The sequence below is a fragment of the Platichthys flesus genome, chromosome 11, assembly GCF_949316205.1.
Source record: "Platichthys flesus chromosome 11, fPlaFle2.1, whole genome shotgun sequence".
Taxonomy (NCBI): Eukaryota; Metazoa; Chordata; class Actinopteri; order Pleuronectiformes; family Pleuronectidae; genus Platichthys; species Platichthys flesus.
The window spans coordinates 26626441-26639306 of NC_084955.1; the positions used below are offsets into that span (position 1 = coordinate 26626441).

The window sequence follows — 12866 nt, forward strand, 5'->3', positions numbered from 1 at the left end:
GGAAATGACACAAGGTGATAATTAACAGTAGAAGAAGAAGAAACCAATCACAATGTACTGATACTGTGATAATGCAACTACGACAAGCTGAGAGAACATTAATACTTGAGTGCTGGATTAATTTTTTGTAGTGTACATTGCTGTGTTGGTATTTTTATTAAATCTATTCATAAAATCTATTTGTCGTTTGTTTCACTGCAGAACTAAATATTCTCATGTTCCCAACTCAGTGGTTTAGAAACTTTAATTTGACCCAAAGGTTTATTACCAAGTTGACAGAGGAGAAAATTAAAATGTTTAATATCTGATCAACATCAATACAGATCGAGACTCTATAGGAGCAAATTTAATCTGTGCAGGTATTGAAAAAAATTATCAATGTGTAAATATATCAGAAATTATCAATAACTTTGATTCTTTGTTAAATTTAAACTGTAAATATTCACATGTTGCAGTTTTTGTAATTTATACAAAATGTTTTTAAACAATAACAAAATATTATTCACATTATGAAAAATCTACAGCATCGCTGCTCGTTCGAATGACGTGAAAATAGAATAATTTTGCATCAAGTAACAAACAAAACATCAAGATAAAATGATGAACAATCTGAGAGTTCTGAATTTCATTTGAAACTTGAGATTTTGAAATCTTCTGAGCTGTGGATCTTTTTCTTCTGCCTCCCATCTGCTGTTAACTTGATGTGTCCACCACCTCTAGCTCAGAACCAGCGTCTGCACAGGGATTCCTTTTGACGTCGGCTATCCTCTGTCGCCACAGGTGAACACCTCCGAGCGCCAGGATGAAGATGCAGATCCCGAGCAGCAGTGAAACGACCACCAGCTCACTGTAGTACCTTGTCTCTGGGACGTTGAGTGTCTCCTTCGAGGACTGGCTGTCCTTCCTGAAGGTCAAGGTGCCGTTCAAACCATCATCCTGGATGTTGCGTTTGGGATTAGGACTGTGGCTGCTGGACGTGACATCGTCCTTAAGGTTGGTTGTGAATTCATCGTCTTCATCCTCTGCGTCTCCTGACGGTCGTATCGTCGCCGTCTGTTGTTTCTCAGGAACAACTTCCTCATAGGAATCGTCTTCACTGTCGTAGCCGGGGTCCTTTGGATCATTTGGGATGATAGAGCGTGGAGAAACCATTGGTTGGACAGTATAGCTCATGACTACTTCCTTGTACCCGCCCTCCTCTGCCTCACAGTGGTACGTCCCAAAGGTGGCGTCGGCAGCATGGAAGATGAGGCTGCCATCAGTTGATTGGATGAAGAGTTTCTCTGACAGGTTTTTGAACCGAGGGGAGGTCCAGGTCAGAGTGGCCATGTTGGATGGTTTGATACACTGGAGTCTAACTACTTCATTCAGACCAGCACTGACCACTGCTGGACAGAAATCATAACGAGTGAAATACATGAGAGAGCAAGAAATTACTGAACGTATTTATATACATTCACTCATCTTTACATACAGTTGTGGATCGTCTTTATAAATAGCGTAAACATTTACCTATGTCCTCACTGTTCCTGATTTGTTGTAAACATTCTTTTTCTACGTTTCCGTTTTCCACGTCCTGAACACTGAGGAGGAAGAAGACAGCCTGTCAGTCACTGCACAAGGCATATGTTCTCAAATTAACTGAAACCTGTTGTAGATCTCTGGACTTGTTTATGATAATTCTATCGAATCTCTATAACAGTAGTTTTCATTTGTGAGACGATGATGAATCCTTCACCTACATGTGTTCACGCTCGTGGTTTAGACTGGTGCACTCCCTCCCGGTCGGACTCCACCCACATAAGGGATCTCTGGCCAGAACACACTGACTGCAGCTTCTGTAAACGGAGCAGTTCGCCACAGGGACTGAGGTGACACCCTCAGACGTTCCCACGTATACCGCCCCCTACAGGAGAGAAAAATACTGTGACATGTACTCTGTAGTCTGAGTGAATGTTCAGTTCTCAGGTGTCAGGTTTACCTTGATGGACGAGAGTACGATGCTTTTCACAAGCTGTGGATGAGTGAAGACCTGAATCTCCTCAATGAACCGGGCGCCCCGATCCAGAAAAACCATCTTGTGCAGGAATCCAGACTCTGTACGTAAGAGGAGTCCATACTTTTTAAGTCAGAACAAAATGTTCTCATCATCGGGTTCGTTCATGCTGTTTAATCCCCTCACCTGTGAGCAGGAAGAGGACGGTGTACTGCTTGCCATTAGCTGCCGTCGTCCTCATCGCAGCCACACGACTGTACTGATGCTCCGAGGAAACAACTGCTGGGCCGTCTGTCACAGGTTTGACTGCACCGCTGGTCAAGAAAGACCTCTTCACCTCCTCCAGCTCAGAATCAGTGGCTTTGTCCAGTCCGCACTGTCGAGCAGCATCGTAACAGGACGGCAGCATTTTAAACAGAACGATCTCAGATTGAAAATGATTGAGAACAAATCTTGATAAGTCCTTAAAGAAGAGGCTGTGGTCATGTACATGTATGTGAGGAAAGGACATGTGTCACCTCCGTGTTAGAGGACATGGAACTGTTCTATTAAAGATGTTTATATTTATGTGGTTTTGATGTAAAACCTCCTGAAGCTGTTTGTGTCCCCCAAAGGGCCGTTACACTGCAATCAATCACTTTTTAAAGATCGCTTGAACTTGATTCAAAGGTCACGGTAACCCCACCCTCCGCTTGCAAACATAAAAAAGAACCTGTGGTAGCTTCAGCTGTCATAAAAACTCAAAGGTTATTTTGTCCATTTTGGGCTACTGTAAAAACATGGCTGCCTCCGTAGAGAGGACCCGCTCCTGATGTAAATATAAAGTATTTCAATATAAAGGGCCTATCCTAGTGTAAAGAAAACAACAATTCGTACAATTTAGATGAAACACAGTAGAGAAAATATTACTAGGATTATTTCATATGAAATTTCTGCCAATAGATCCTTTCTATACACACTTGACCTTTAACCTAATTTAATTTGTTTTAAACCTGACTTAACTTGACGTTACTGTGGTGGTGCGACTCTTGGAATATCTTTGGTGATTGTCCTCACCTGTCCCAGGTACCAGTGTTTTCCCTGCTGTAAACTCCACTGGTGTGTCTTCATGTCGAAGGTCCTGTAGCTCCCAGCGAACACCTTCCTGACGTCCTGCAGCTTAAAGACACAGACAGCAGACTGAGGACCGGAGGACCTGAAGGAGACCAGAGGACAAACTGTGTTATTATCAGAGTGATATTAATATTCATAACATTCTTCACAGAGTTCACAGGAAGGTTTTTCCTCTTCTGATCAAACCTTGGTCAAGTCAGAAGAAGTATAGACTTCCTGTCGACATTTGGACTAAGCTGTTGGAACAAACTGAACTTCATTAACTCTCGAATTGTTTGGTTTATAAAAACTTTTTGAAGACTTTAGATTGGGTCCGAAACCAGATGCGGCTGCCCTGATTGGCTGCTGACACTCTTCAGAGATGAAGGATTTTCTTCAGATGCTCATAAACAATATGTTTTCATGTTTTCTTACCACTGAGAGGTGAAGATGCCGTAGAACAGGGTGTCAGAGGCACTGCCGCCCTCTGGTGGCTGCAGGGTGAACATGTCCTGGAGAATGTTGAAGGGAAGCTGTTTGTGAGATTGACAGAGAAGAGAAGCTTTGGCGAAGGACGTCCACTTCTTCTGCAGTGTCCTCTGTCCACCACTGTCGTCCTGGAAACCATCAGAGAAGACACGACTTCAGGGAAGCTGCATATGACCAAAGTTAATAAATATGTATGTATAATACGTATAATAATATATAATAAGTTGACCAGTGATCGTATATAAAGATGTTTAGTTCCTGTATATAAAGATTCATGGTCACATGATGTTCTCTCGGAGTTTACCCTACAGACTTGTGCAACTCGTGGAATCTGCAGCTTGTCAACGAAGCTGAACTCTTTCCCGACTTCACTGAAGAAGAAGTAGAGCTTCCTCTCCGCCGGGTCCGCCGACGAGCCGACGAACGTTGGCTCTAAAATACAAGAAGTGATGACAGATGAGGAAAGTCATAGTGACAGAAAGAGAAACATTCAGTTTCTTTTAAAATCAGTTCTTTTAAAATGTCCCGCCAGAGATTTGTGCCAGGATGGAAATACAAGTTCTGAGAGAAGATGTTAATGTAGCAATTAAAGATGTAAAAAACATGTACAGTGAAGGAAATAAGTGTTTGAGCCCTTGCTGATTTTGTAAGTCTGCCAACTGACTACGAAATGAACAGTAAATAGTTGTAATCGTAGGTTTATTAGAACAGTGAGAGACAGAATATCCCCAAAAATATCCAGAAAATCACATCATAAAAATTATAAATTGATATACATTTTATTGTGTAAAATAAGTATTTGATCTCCTAGCAAAACCTGACTCAGTACTTGGTGGAGAAACTGTTCTTGGCAAGCACAGAGGTCAGACGTTCTGTAGCTGGTCACCAGGTTCACAAACATCTCATGAGGTTTTGGTCCTAAGGAGGTCTAGCCCTAACCCTAACCCTTTGCAGATATATTATGAAAATTCTACTTTTGTAGTGCTTCTACACGTTCATTTGTTATCTGGCATGTCTACTGTCCCCAAAACTCTGGAAAAAAATAGCTCCCGCGATTTGTTGTGGTTCCTCTATGTCAGAAACTATACGCTAGAGGGCGTCGAATGGGATTACGACCAGATTTGCCGTCACAGTCTGTCTGGTGTGGAGAAACACGGGGGTGTTGGTGAGAGGGGGGGGGTTAAATGATCCTTGTGGTTTTCTTGACCAAAAAATGTTACAGACATTTCATTAAGGGCCCAAGGAGCCATATCAGGGTTAGAAAGGGTGAAATGGGCATAATATGTCTCCTTTAAGGTCCGGACACTTGCTAGGGCCCTCCATGACCTTAATGTGCTTCTTCTTGAGCCACTCCTTTGTTGCCTTGGCCATATGTTTTTGTCACCGTCGTGTTAGAAGACACATCCACGACCATTTTCAGTGTTCTGGCTGAGGGAAGAAGTTTGTCGCCCATGTTTTCCCGGATCATGGCCCCGTCGATCCTCATCTCGATGCGGTGAGGTCATCCTGTCCCCTTAGCAGAGAAACACCCCTGAAGCCTAATGTTTCCACCTCCATGCTGGACTTCGGGGTTCCTGGGGTTATAGTCATCATTTCTCTTTCTCCGAACACGGCGAGTCCAATTCGATTTTGGACTCATCTGACCACATCACCCTCTCCCAGCTTTCTCTGAATCATTCAGGTGTTCATTGGCAACCTTCAGACGGGCCTGTATTCTTCTTGAGCAGGGGGACCTTTCTGGTGATACAGGATTTTAATCCATTACGGCTAATCGGTTACTAATGTATGTTTATCATGATCATCGATACCCCATGAGACAAGACCTTGTGTGGGGCCCCCTTCCTTGCGTGGTGAATTTTTTTTTGCCCTTTTATTGTCAGTGAAACGATTTTTTAACTATTTGATCCGGAATTGATGTAGATGCATATTTTAGAGTAACATGAACACATGGGAAACAAATTATTATCCAGCAATTCACTTTAATAATAAACTAAATTAACTGAATAAAGTACGAATCTTTCTTAAACAGAAACCTGTCTTGCTTAACTTAAAACTATATACGTTCATATAAAACAATAGATAGAAATCAGAACATCCATCCTGAAATAGTGCATATTTTTAGTGCAATAACAAAAGTGCAAACAGAACGTGGTGGGCTGACTCAGCCCACCATGGGCAACAGAAAAAGTGATATAGATATTTTCGTGCACATTTTCCACCCATGTGTTTGCTTCTTCCCATTCCTCCCAGTACGTTTGCATCCTTTTCTGCTTTTTTCTCGGAGGAGTACGAGTTGTGTTGCTGCCTCGAAGCTGCACCGCCCTTCCGTTTTTTTCCCTACTCACCGTCCAGTAAACTGACGGATGTGTCCTGGCTGACGTTAGGACGACTGTCTTTGCTGAAGTGTCGAGAGATCTGTGGTTCGACGCCTCTGAAGTCGCTGGTTGTAGCGGTGAACAACTCGCCGTCTGCACACAGACAAACACAACAGCTGAGGAAACACACGTGACTGTGTGTTCAGTAAAACAACAGGACTCAAAAAGCAACACTTATAGACCTGCTTCTTGTACAGTCAGCCAATCACAAGAGCAGCTTCAGATTCAGAGACTTTCTACTAAAACATTGAAAGCATCCAGTAGAGTCGCTCACTGCTGGTCGTTACACAGAATTAGGGTTCGAGTCTGCACATTTTTTAATCAACAGGCATCTTAAGGCAGGTCTTCCTAAAAGAGAACAACATCCTGGAGGAGTTTCAGGCTTCAGAGCTCGTCACTGAAACTGAAATAATCACCTCAGACTAAAGTCTGAGGAAAACAAGGTTTTGATTCTCATCCTCCTGGAATTGAGCTTTTGATACGATTTCACCACAACGTCCATATCACTCGTCTTGAGAAGTTTATCTGTCTGAGTCCTGAACAAAACGTACGATAAAGGGAGGAAGTTCTAGGTTAACGTTGGAGAACATGTGTCTGACAAACAGCTGTTTTGAGGTTCCACAGGGCAGCTGCCTAGGGCCTTTGTTATTATCACTGAACATGCTGCCACTGGGTGACATCATCAGAGCGCAAATTGTTTCTGTAGTTACGCAGATGAAACACAACTTTTCATCGCTACTGAGCTAAAAAGATGTCAACGCTCTTTGCTGCATCACTAACGTTCTTTCAGGAATAAATACACGTAGAAGAAACAATTTCCTGAAGAACAATGTACATAAAACAGAAATCCTTTAGTTGGCCCAAAATCAAAAAGAGAAACACTATAAAACAATCTGGGTTAGGGTTAGCTGGGTTCTAGCTGCGCTGCACTGGTTGTTCCACACAGGATTGCCTTTAAGGTTCTCCTCCTCACATGCAAGGTTCTGGAGTTACCCAGTTACAAAGATGCCTCTCTAGAGAAATATGTTCCCTCTAGAACACTGAGAACATCTTAGAGGTTGTAGCCCAAAGACAATCTGAGACAGGCTGATGTTAGATATATTACAATTTTACATTGGTCTACACATTTTTTGTCAGCTAGGGGGAGGGGCCTAACAAAGTTAAAGTCGCCTCCTATTATCAAATTGTAATTGTTATCATCGGGTATGATAGAGAATAGCTCAGTAAAGAAATTCCTTTTCTTTTAGATATCATTTTAACATGCTCTTATGTTTCTTAAAAATCTGTTCTCTTCTTATTTGAATCACATTTGAAATGTTTTTATAGCTATTTATAATATATATAGTGCACATTAGGCTGCATTTCTTGTAAGAAAGATGCTATAGAAATAAAGTTTATTATGATCATTATCATCAGTCTGTGATTTTCATGTTTGAGAGTTTGTTCTCTTTAAACAGCTGTGATGATGTCACTGACTCACCGATGGCGATGGCGGAATTCCTCTGGAAGGGGCTGAACGGACACCGACCTTTAGCCCCGTCGTGTTGGACCAAAGAGAAACTCGCAGTGTCCTGTGGAAATGAAAGAAAATCAAGATAAAACTAATGTCAATGTTTGAATACGTGAAACTGTCAATCAATCACATTTTATTTGTATAGCTCATATTCACAAATCCCAATTCATCTCATAGAGCTTTAACATGGTGAGACATCCTCTATCCTTAGCCCTCAACAAGAGTCAGGAAAAACTACTAAAAACCTTTAACAGGTACAAATACATAGAAACCTCAGAGACACATGTGAGGATCCGTCTCCCAGGACGGACACAAGTCAACAGATGTCAAGTGAAGGAAACATCCAGATTAAAGTTGTTAGCAGCATTGATGAGGGTAGACATCTTGAAGGATAACTTCAATACTATATGTCAATCAGTCCTGATGCATCATAGTCTCTGGTCAGCAACCAGCAGGACCATGATCCACCATCCAGATCAGATCAAATCAATCAATCAATCAAATTTTATTTGTATAGCCCATATTCACAAATTACAATTCATCTGATAGGGCTTTAACAGGGTGTGACATCCTCTGTCCTTCACCCTCAGCAAGAGTCAGGACAAACTGCTAAAAACCCTTTTAACAGGTGAAAATATGTAGAAACCTCAGAGAGAGCCACATGTGAGGGATCCCTCTCCCAGGACGGACAGAAGTGCAATAGATGCTACGTGCAGGAGAACATCATCAATAATGATCCATTATAGTCCACAGGCATTGTCCACTGCCGCCAGTTAGGATCCATCATCAGCTGCAACCTCGGTCGTCTTCCACCACCATTATCAGATGCCAACGTTAAAGGATCATTATTATAACGATCAGCCCGCACGATATAGAATCCTTTATTAAACCATGTGTTTGGACTCACGATGAAGGCGTCTCGAGGGCTGAAGGCGAAGCTGCCACAGGTGTAAAGGTGGGTGGAGTTTATCAGCTGCAGCACTCGGACAAAGTTCGGACAATCGTCCTGCAGGCAGAGACAGAGAGACAGACAGACAGACAGACAGACAGAGAGACAGAGAAGGTCAGTGAGACAGATACAAGATACATTTATTGGTCCCACACACACGCACAGACACACGACATGCAAATGGGGGAAATTTGTCCTCTGCTTTTGACCCATCTGGTGAACACAGGAGGACACACAGAGCAGTGGGCAACCACGCACGGCACCCGGGAGCAGGTATTTGGGGAGGAAGGTGCCTTGCTCAGTGGCACTTAGATAGGGGGGTAGGGAGAGTCCTCTTGGACTTTTGGACAGAACCAGGTGTTGTCCCTCCAGGTATTTTTTGTTGTCACTCCGTGGAGTTGAACCAGAGACCAACCAGTCAGATTCTCTGCCTCTAGTCCACCACCTCTTTTTTTTTTAAGATCGATTAACAGACAGATGGACATCGGTGTACGCTATGTTGAGGCCGCTTAGCTTAGCAGAGGTTAGCTTAGCAGAGCTCAGCTTGGCAGAGGTTAGCTTAGCAGAGATTAGCTTAGCAGGGCTCAGTTTAGCAGAGGTTAGCTTAGCAGAGGTTAGCTTAGCAGAGGTTAGCTTAGCAGAGGTTAGCTTAGCAGAGGTTAGCTTAGCAGAGGTTAGCTTAGCAAAGCTCAGCTTAGCAGAGGCTAGCTTAGCAGGGCTCAGCTTAGCAGAGGTTAGCTTAGCAGAGGTTAGCTTAGCAAAGCTCAGCTTAGCAGAGGTTAGCTTAGCAGAGGTTAGCTTAGCAGAGCTCAGCTTAGCAGGGCTCACCTTAGCAGAGGTTAGCTTAGCAGAGGTTAGCTTAGCAAAGCTCAGCTTAGCAGAGGTTAGCTTAGCAGAGGTTAGCTTAGCAGGGCTCAGCTTAGCAGAGGTTAGCTTAGCAGGGCTCAGCTTAGCAGAGGTTAGCTTAGCAGAGATTAGCTTAGCAGGGCTCAGCTTAGGAGAGGTTAGCTTAGCAGGGCTCACCTTAGCAGAGGTTAGCTTAGCAGAGGTTAGCTTAGCAGGGCTCAGCTTAGCAGAGGTTAGCTTAGCAGGGCTAGGGTTAGGGTTAGGGAGCTGCTGTCTCTTGAGAATTACCTCTTGATTCTTCCCTTTACCTCGACACTCCTTGATGTCATCCTCAGACGGACGCCATGACACCTGGACAGACACAGTTTCAGTCCAAACTTTAAAAGTGTGATCTTTCCAACATGAATCTGAGCCTTGTGGATTTTCTGAACTTCATCACGGCTGCAGCAGGTTAATCACCTTCCTCCTCAGGCTGATGACATCACTCTGACTAATGTCCAATGAGAGGACAGCATCTCGTGCCCCGACATACAGGGTGGAGCCATCGTCACTTAACAACAGTGTGGTGGTGTTGTGGACATCATGGAGGCTGAAGTGGACGAGAGGACGTCCTGTGGAGTCTGAGAGACGACAAACAGACGACTATAAGTTTAGCCTGAATCACAAACTGTAAATAAAGATGGATGACATCACAGAAAGTGTCTCTATCGCCCCCTGTCAAGAGTGAGGGAGTGTGGGACCTTGATGCCACGCCTCCACTCCACATCACTACTGCACCGACAGTCATTGATGTGAAATCAGATTCAGCTGATCACACAGTTTATGATCTGGAACATTTGACTCCACATTTAGAAACATGTTAAACAGGAGCACAGATTTTCTCTGAAAACGTAAAAAGGACATTCAGAAATAACAAAAAGACTTTCTGCTCAGGCATGAACTTGTCCAACAGAAATGAGCCGAGAGCAAAACAACCTTCTTCTTGTTTGAGGTTTACTGGCAAACTGCAGGTTGATACATTCTGGGTAAAGGTTTCACACTGACTACATCCTGGTGGAAAGAGGAAATGGTTTCTTCAGTTTCTACTCTTGGTTTTCACCATTTCCTTCAAAGAAAGAACTTCATCGCTGTTGTTCTTTTTAAAGTCACCTGACGAGTTCAATTGTTTTTCTCTGAATTCAGTTCAGAGTTGTCATCCATCATATCTTCACCAACATCTCTCAGATGTCAAAACCTGGTTCAGACCTGAACCTTGTCCTCTGGAGGAGTAAATACCACAAAGTAAAAATACTGTCCAAGTAAAATTCATGCATTTCATCTAAAATCCTACTTCAATGGGAAAACACACAGCAAAGAGGTACTACATCAATAAAAGTAAAATGTCCAAAAATATCCTATTTTACAAAAATAAAGTATCATCATTATTAGTATTGCTGTTCTTGTTAATATTATCTATTTCTTGAAAATGAATTTTGAAAAAACATTGATGCTTAAACTGACTTGAAGTATGCAGTGCAGTACTTGAGTAAATGTACTTCTTCACTTTCCACCAGTGATGTTATACAGCAGGTCCAGTGTCTTTATCTGTGGCGTCAAGAGCCTTCTCATCATGTACGTGTTCTTTGTGTCTCATCAAACTTGTCATCGATGAGGCGCTAACAGGAAGTGAGGGAGCAGAACAAACCACCACAGACAGAACCTCTTCCTGTTTCCGAGGATGTGGCTCAGAGCTTCAGTCTGTGTCTCATCTCAGGTCAAAATAAGAAGCTGTGAAAACACGCTGGATTCTGTCTGAGAGATTTTCAATGAACTGATGAAGAGAAATAAAAAATATTAACAAAGATAAAACCCTTTGTTATTTACAGAAGAGGAAGATACTGACACGTGTTAGTTTTCAGACTAACACAACCTCCTTCCATACAAACGTTTTAGTAATAATATCATAAATAATCTGATTCCACACTAACACACCTGAAGACACGTCACATGATCATTCACTAGACTGGTCATGTGATGTAAACAGGAAGTAGATTGTCTCCTGTGCTCCTCTGAAGGAAGAAGAGTGATGGGGTAGAGTCGGAGCAGGGATTTATTTAGGGTTAGCGACGACGAGATGGAACTGTTACTGACAGTTTCCCTTCCTGACAGGAAGTGTTACTGACAGGAAGTACTAGTGATGCTTTGTGTTATACGCTGGTAAGATTCAGATTAAGATTCGTTTATTTATACCAAACACATGCACAGACATGCACAACACACTCAAGCAGGTAGGTAAATGTAACCTCTGCTTTTGACCCATCTGGTGCAGGACACACAGAGCAGTGAGCGACCATGTACGGCGCTCGGGGAGCAGATGCTTGGGGAGTAAGGTGCCTTGCTCAGGGGCACTAGACAGGGTAGGGAGAATTCTCTTGGATTTTTGGACAGATCAATCCAGGTTTGTCAATTTGTTGTCGCTCCGTGGAGTTGAACCAGAGACGAACCAGAGACCTTTTCTGCCCATAGTCCAAGTTACTACCACTAGACCACCGCCTCCCCCTACAGAGTAGTCAAGTCATGTGACTGATGAGAACCAATCAGGAGGAGAACGTCTGCGTCATCATTTACAAAAGTCTCAGCTTCTGTTTGTCAAGACTAAAACACAAACCCAGAGTTTTCAAACTAAAACGAGACTAGCAGTATTTCGTAAAATGAAAACTATTGATACTTAACCATTTTTACCAGAGTAGAACTTATTGATTATTTCAGATCGAGGTTATTAAGTCTGTAGTTTTATTTTAAGATCACTCATGAAACCAATAATTGAAACCTGTTGCTGAGTCACTTTAAAATTGATCAGAATCTCTTTCTTGTGTTTTTATCTGATGAGTTTTATTATGAAATTAGTATTTGATTTGTTAAATATCAGGTTATGATTAGTTCCAGTGAAACATAGACATTTTTTAATATTAGACGTCATATATTTCCATGTGTCGTCTGTGACGTCATATATTTCCATGTGTCGTCTGTTCACATGTGATGCATTGAGTAATTTCTTAACTGTGTTCATATATTTAGTCACATAAGAAAATGATTCTCACTTTGCTTTTATATTTTTGACACAACGTTGAATGTTTTAAACCAGGAAATAATCATTCCGTCATTTCACAATAAAATTGGAGCTGTGACACAAACTTCATGAGCAATCCCAGAACCAGACTGAATATCAAAACTGATTGATTATTTATAAGAAATGTTTTGGACTCACTGAGGGGGAAGGAGATCCGAGCAGGAGGTAGAGAGCTGGCGGAGGTCAGCACGCCAAGGAGGAGGAGGAAGAGAATGGCTGATGGAGCCATGATGGAGGAGGTGAAGATGGAGGGACGATAATGATAAAGACAGAATATGTTCGTCGTTGTCTTGAGTCGAGTGCAGGAAACTGAATGTGATACTGAGAAGAGACTCAGGAGTCACCACAACTTCCTGTTACTGCAGAGATCGGCTGGGGGGGGGGGGGGGGGGGCAGAAAGCTTCTCTGAACCATCATCGTCTGATGAGTTACTGTTCAAGTAACCTCGTACAGACAACTAAGTTTGTTAAATAGTAATACTATATATATATATATTT

General features: G+C 42.5%; 1 protein-coding gene across 3 annotated transcripts; it reads right to left on the reverse strand.

The window, feature by feature from the left end:
• Positions 1 to 283: 283 nt before the first annotated feature.
• LOC133964738 (semaphorin-4A-like) lies at positions 284 to 12754 on the reverse strand. Of its 3 annotated transcripts, none has more exons than XM_062398974.1 (14): positions 12508 to 12754; positions 9720 to 9880; positions 9549 to 9611; positions 8373 to 8471; positions 7433 to 7523; positions 5923 to 6045; positions 3882 to 4009; positions 3524 to 3705; positions 3053 to 3191; positions 2183 to 2372; positions 1982 to 2097; positions 1743 to 1906; positions 1513 to 1583; positions 284 to 1385 (listed from the first exon to the last, which is right to left on the reverse strand). In XM_062398974.1, exons 1-14 carry the CDS (start codon positions 12596 to 12598, stop codon positions 694 to 696), a joined length of 2310 nt encoding a protein of 769 aa, XP_062254958.1. In that variant the 5' UTR covers positions 12599 to 12754; the 3' UTR covers positions 284 to 693. The 3 variants fall into 3 exon arrangements, with proteins under 3 accessions (XP_062254958.1, XP_062254957.1, XP_062254959.1); XM_062398973.1 differs by having other exon boundaries at positions 284 to 1388; XM_062398975.1 differs by lacking the exon at positions 12508 to 12754 and having other exon boundaries at positions 284 to 1388; positions 9569 to 9611; positions 9720 to 9859.
• Positions 12755 to 12866: the final 112 nt, after the last annotated feature.

Coding starts and splice junctions, on each gene's coding strand:
- LOC133964738 (XM_062398973.1), bottom strand. CDS start 12,598: ATGGCTCCATCAGCCATTCTCTTCCTCCTCCTCCTTGGCGTGCTGACC. Junction 6,046..7,432: donor GAATTCCGCCATCGCCATCG/GTGAGTCAGTGA, acceptor GTCTGTGTGCAG/ACGGCGAGTTGTTCACCGCT. Junction 2,098..2,182: donor CGTCCTCTTCCTGCTCACAG/GTGAGGGGATTA, acceptor TCTTACGTACAG/AGTCTGGATTCCTGCACAAG.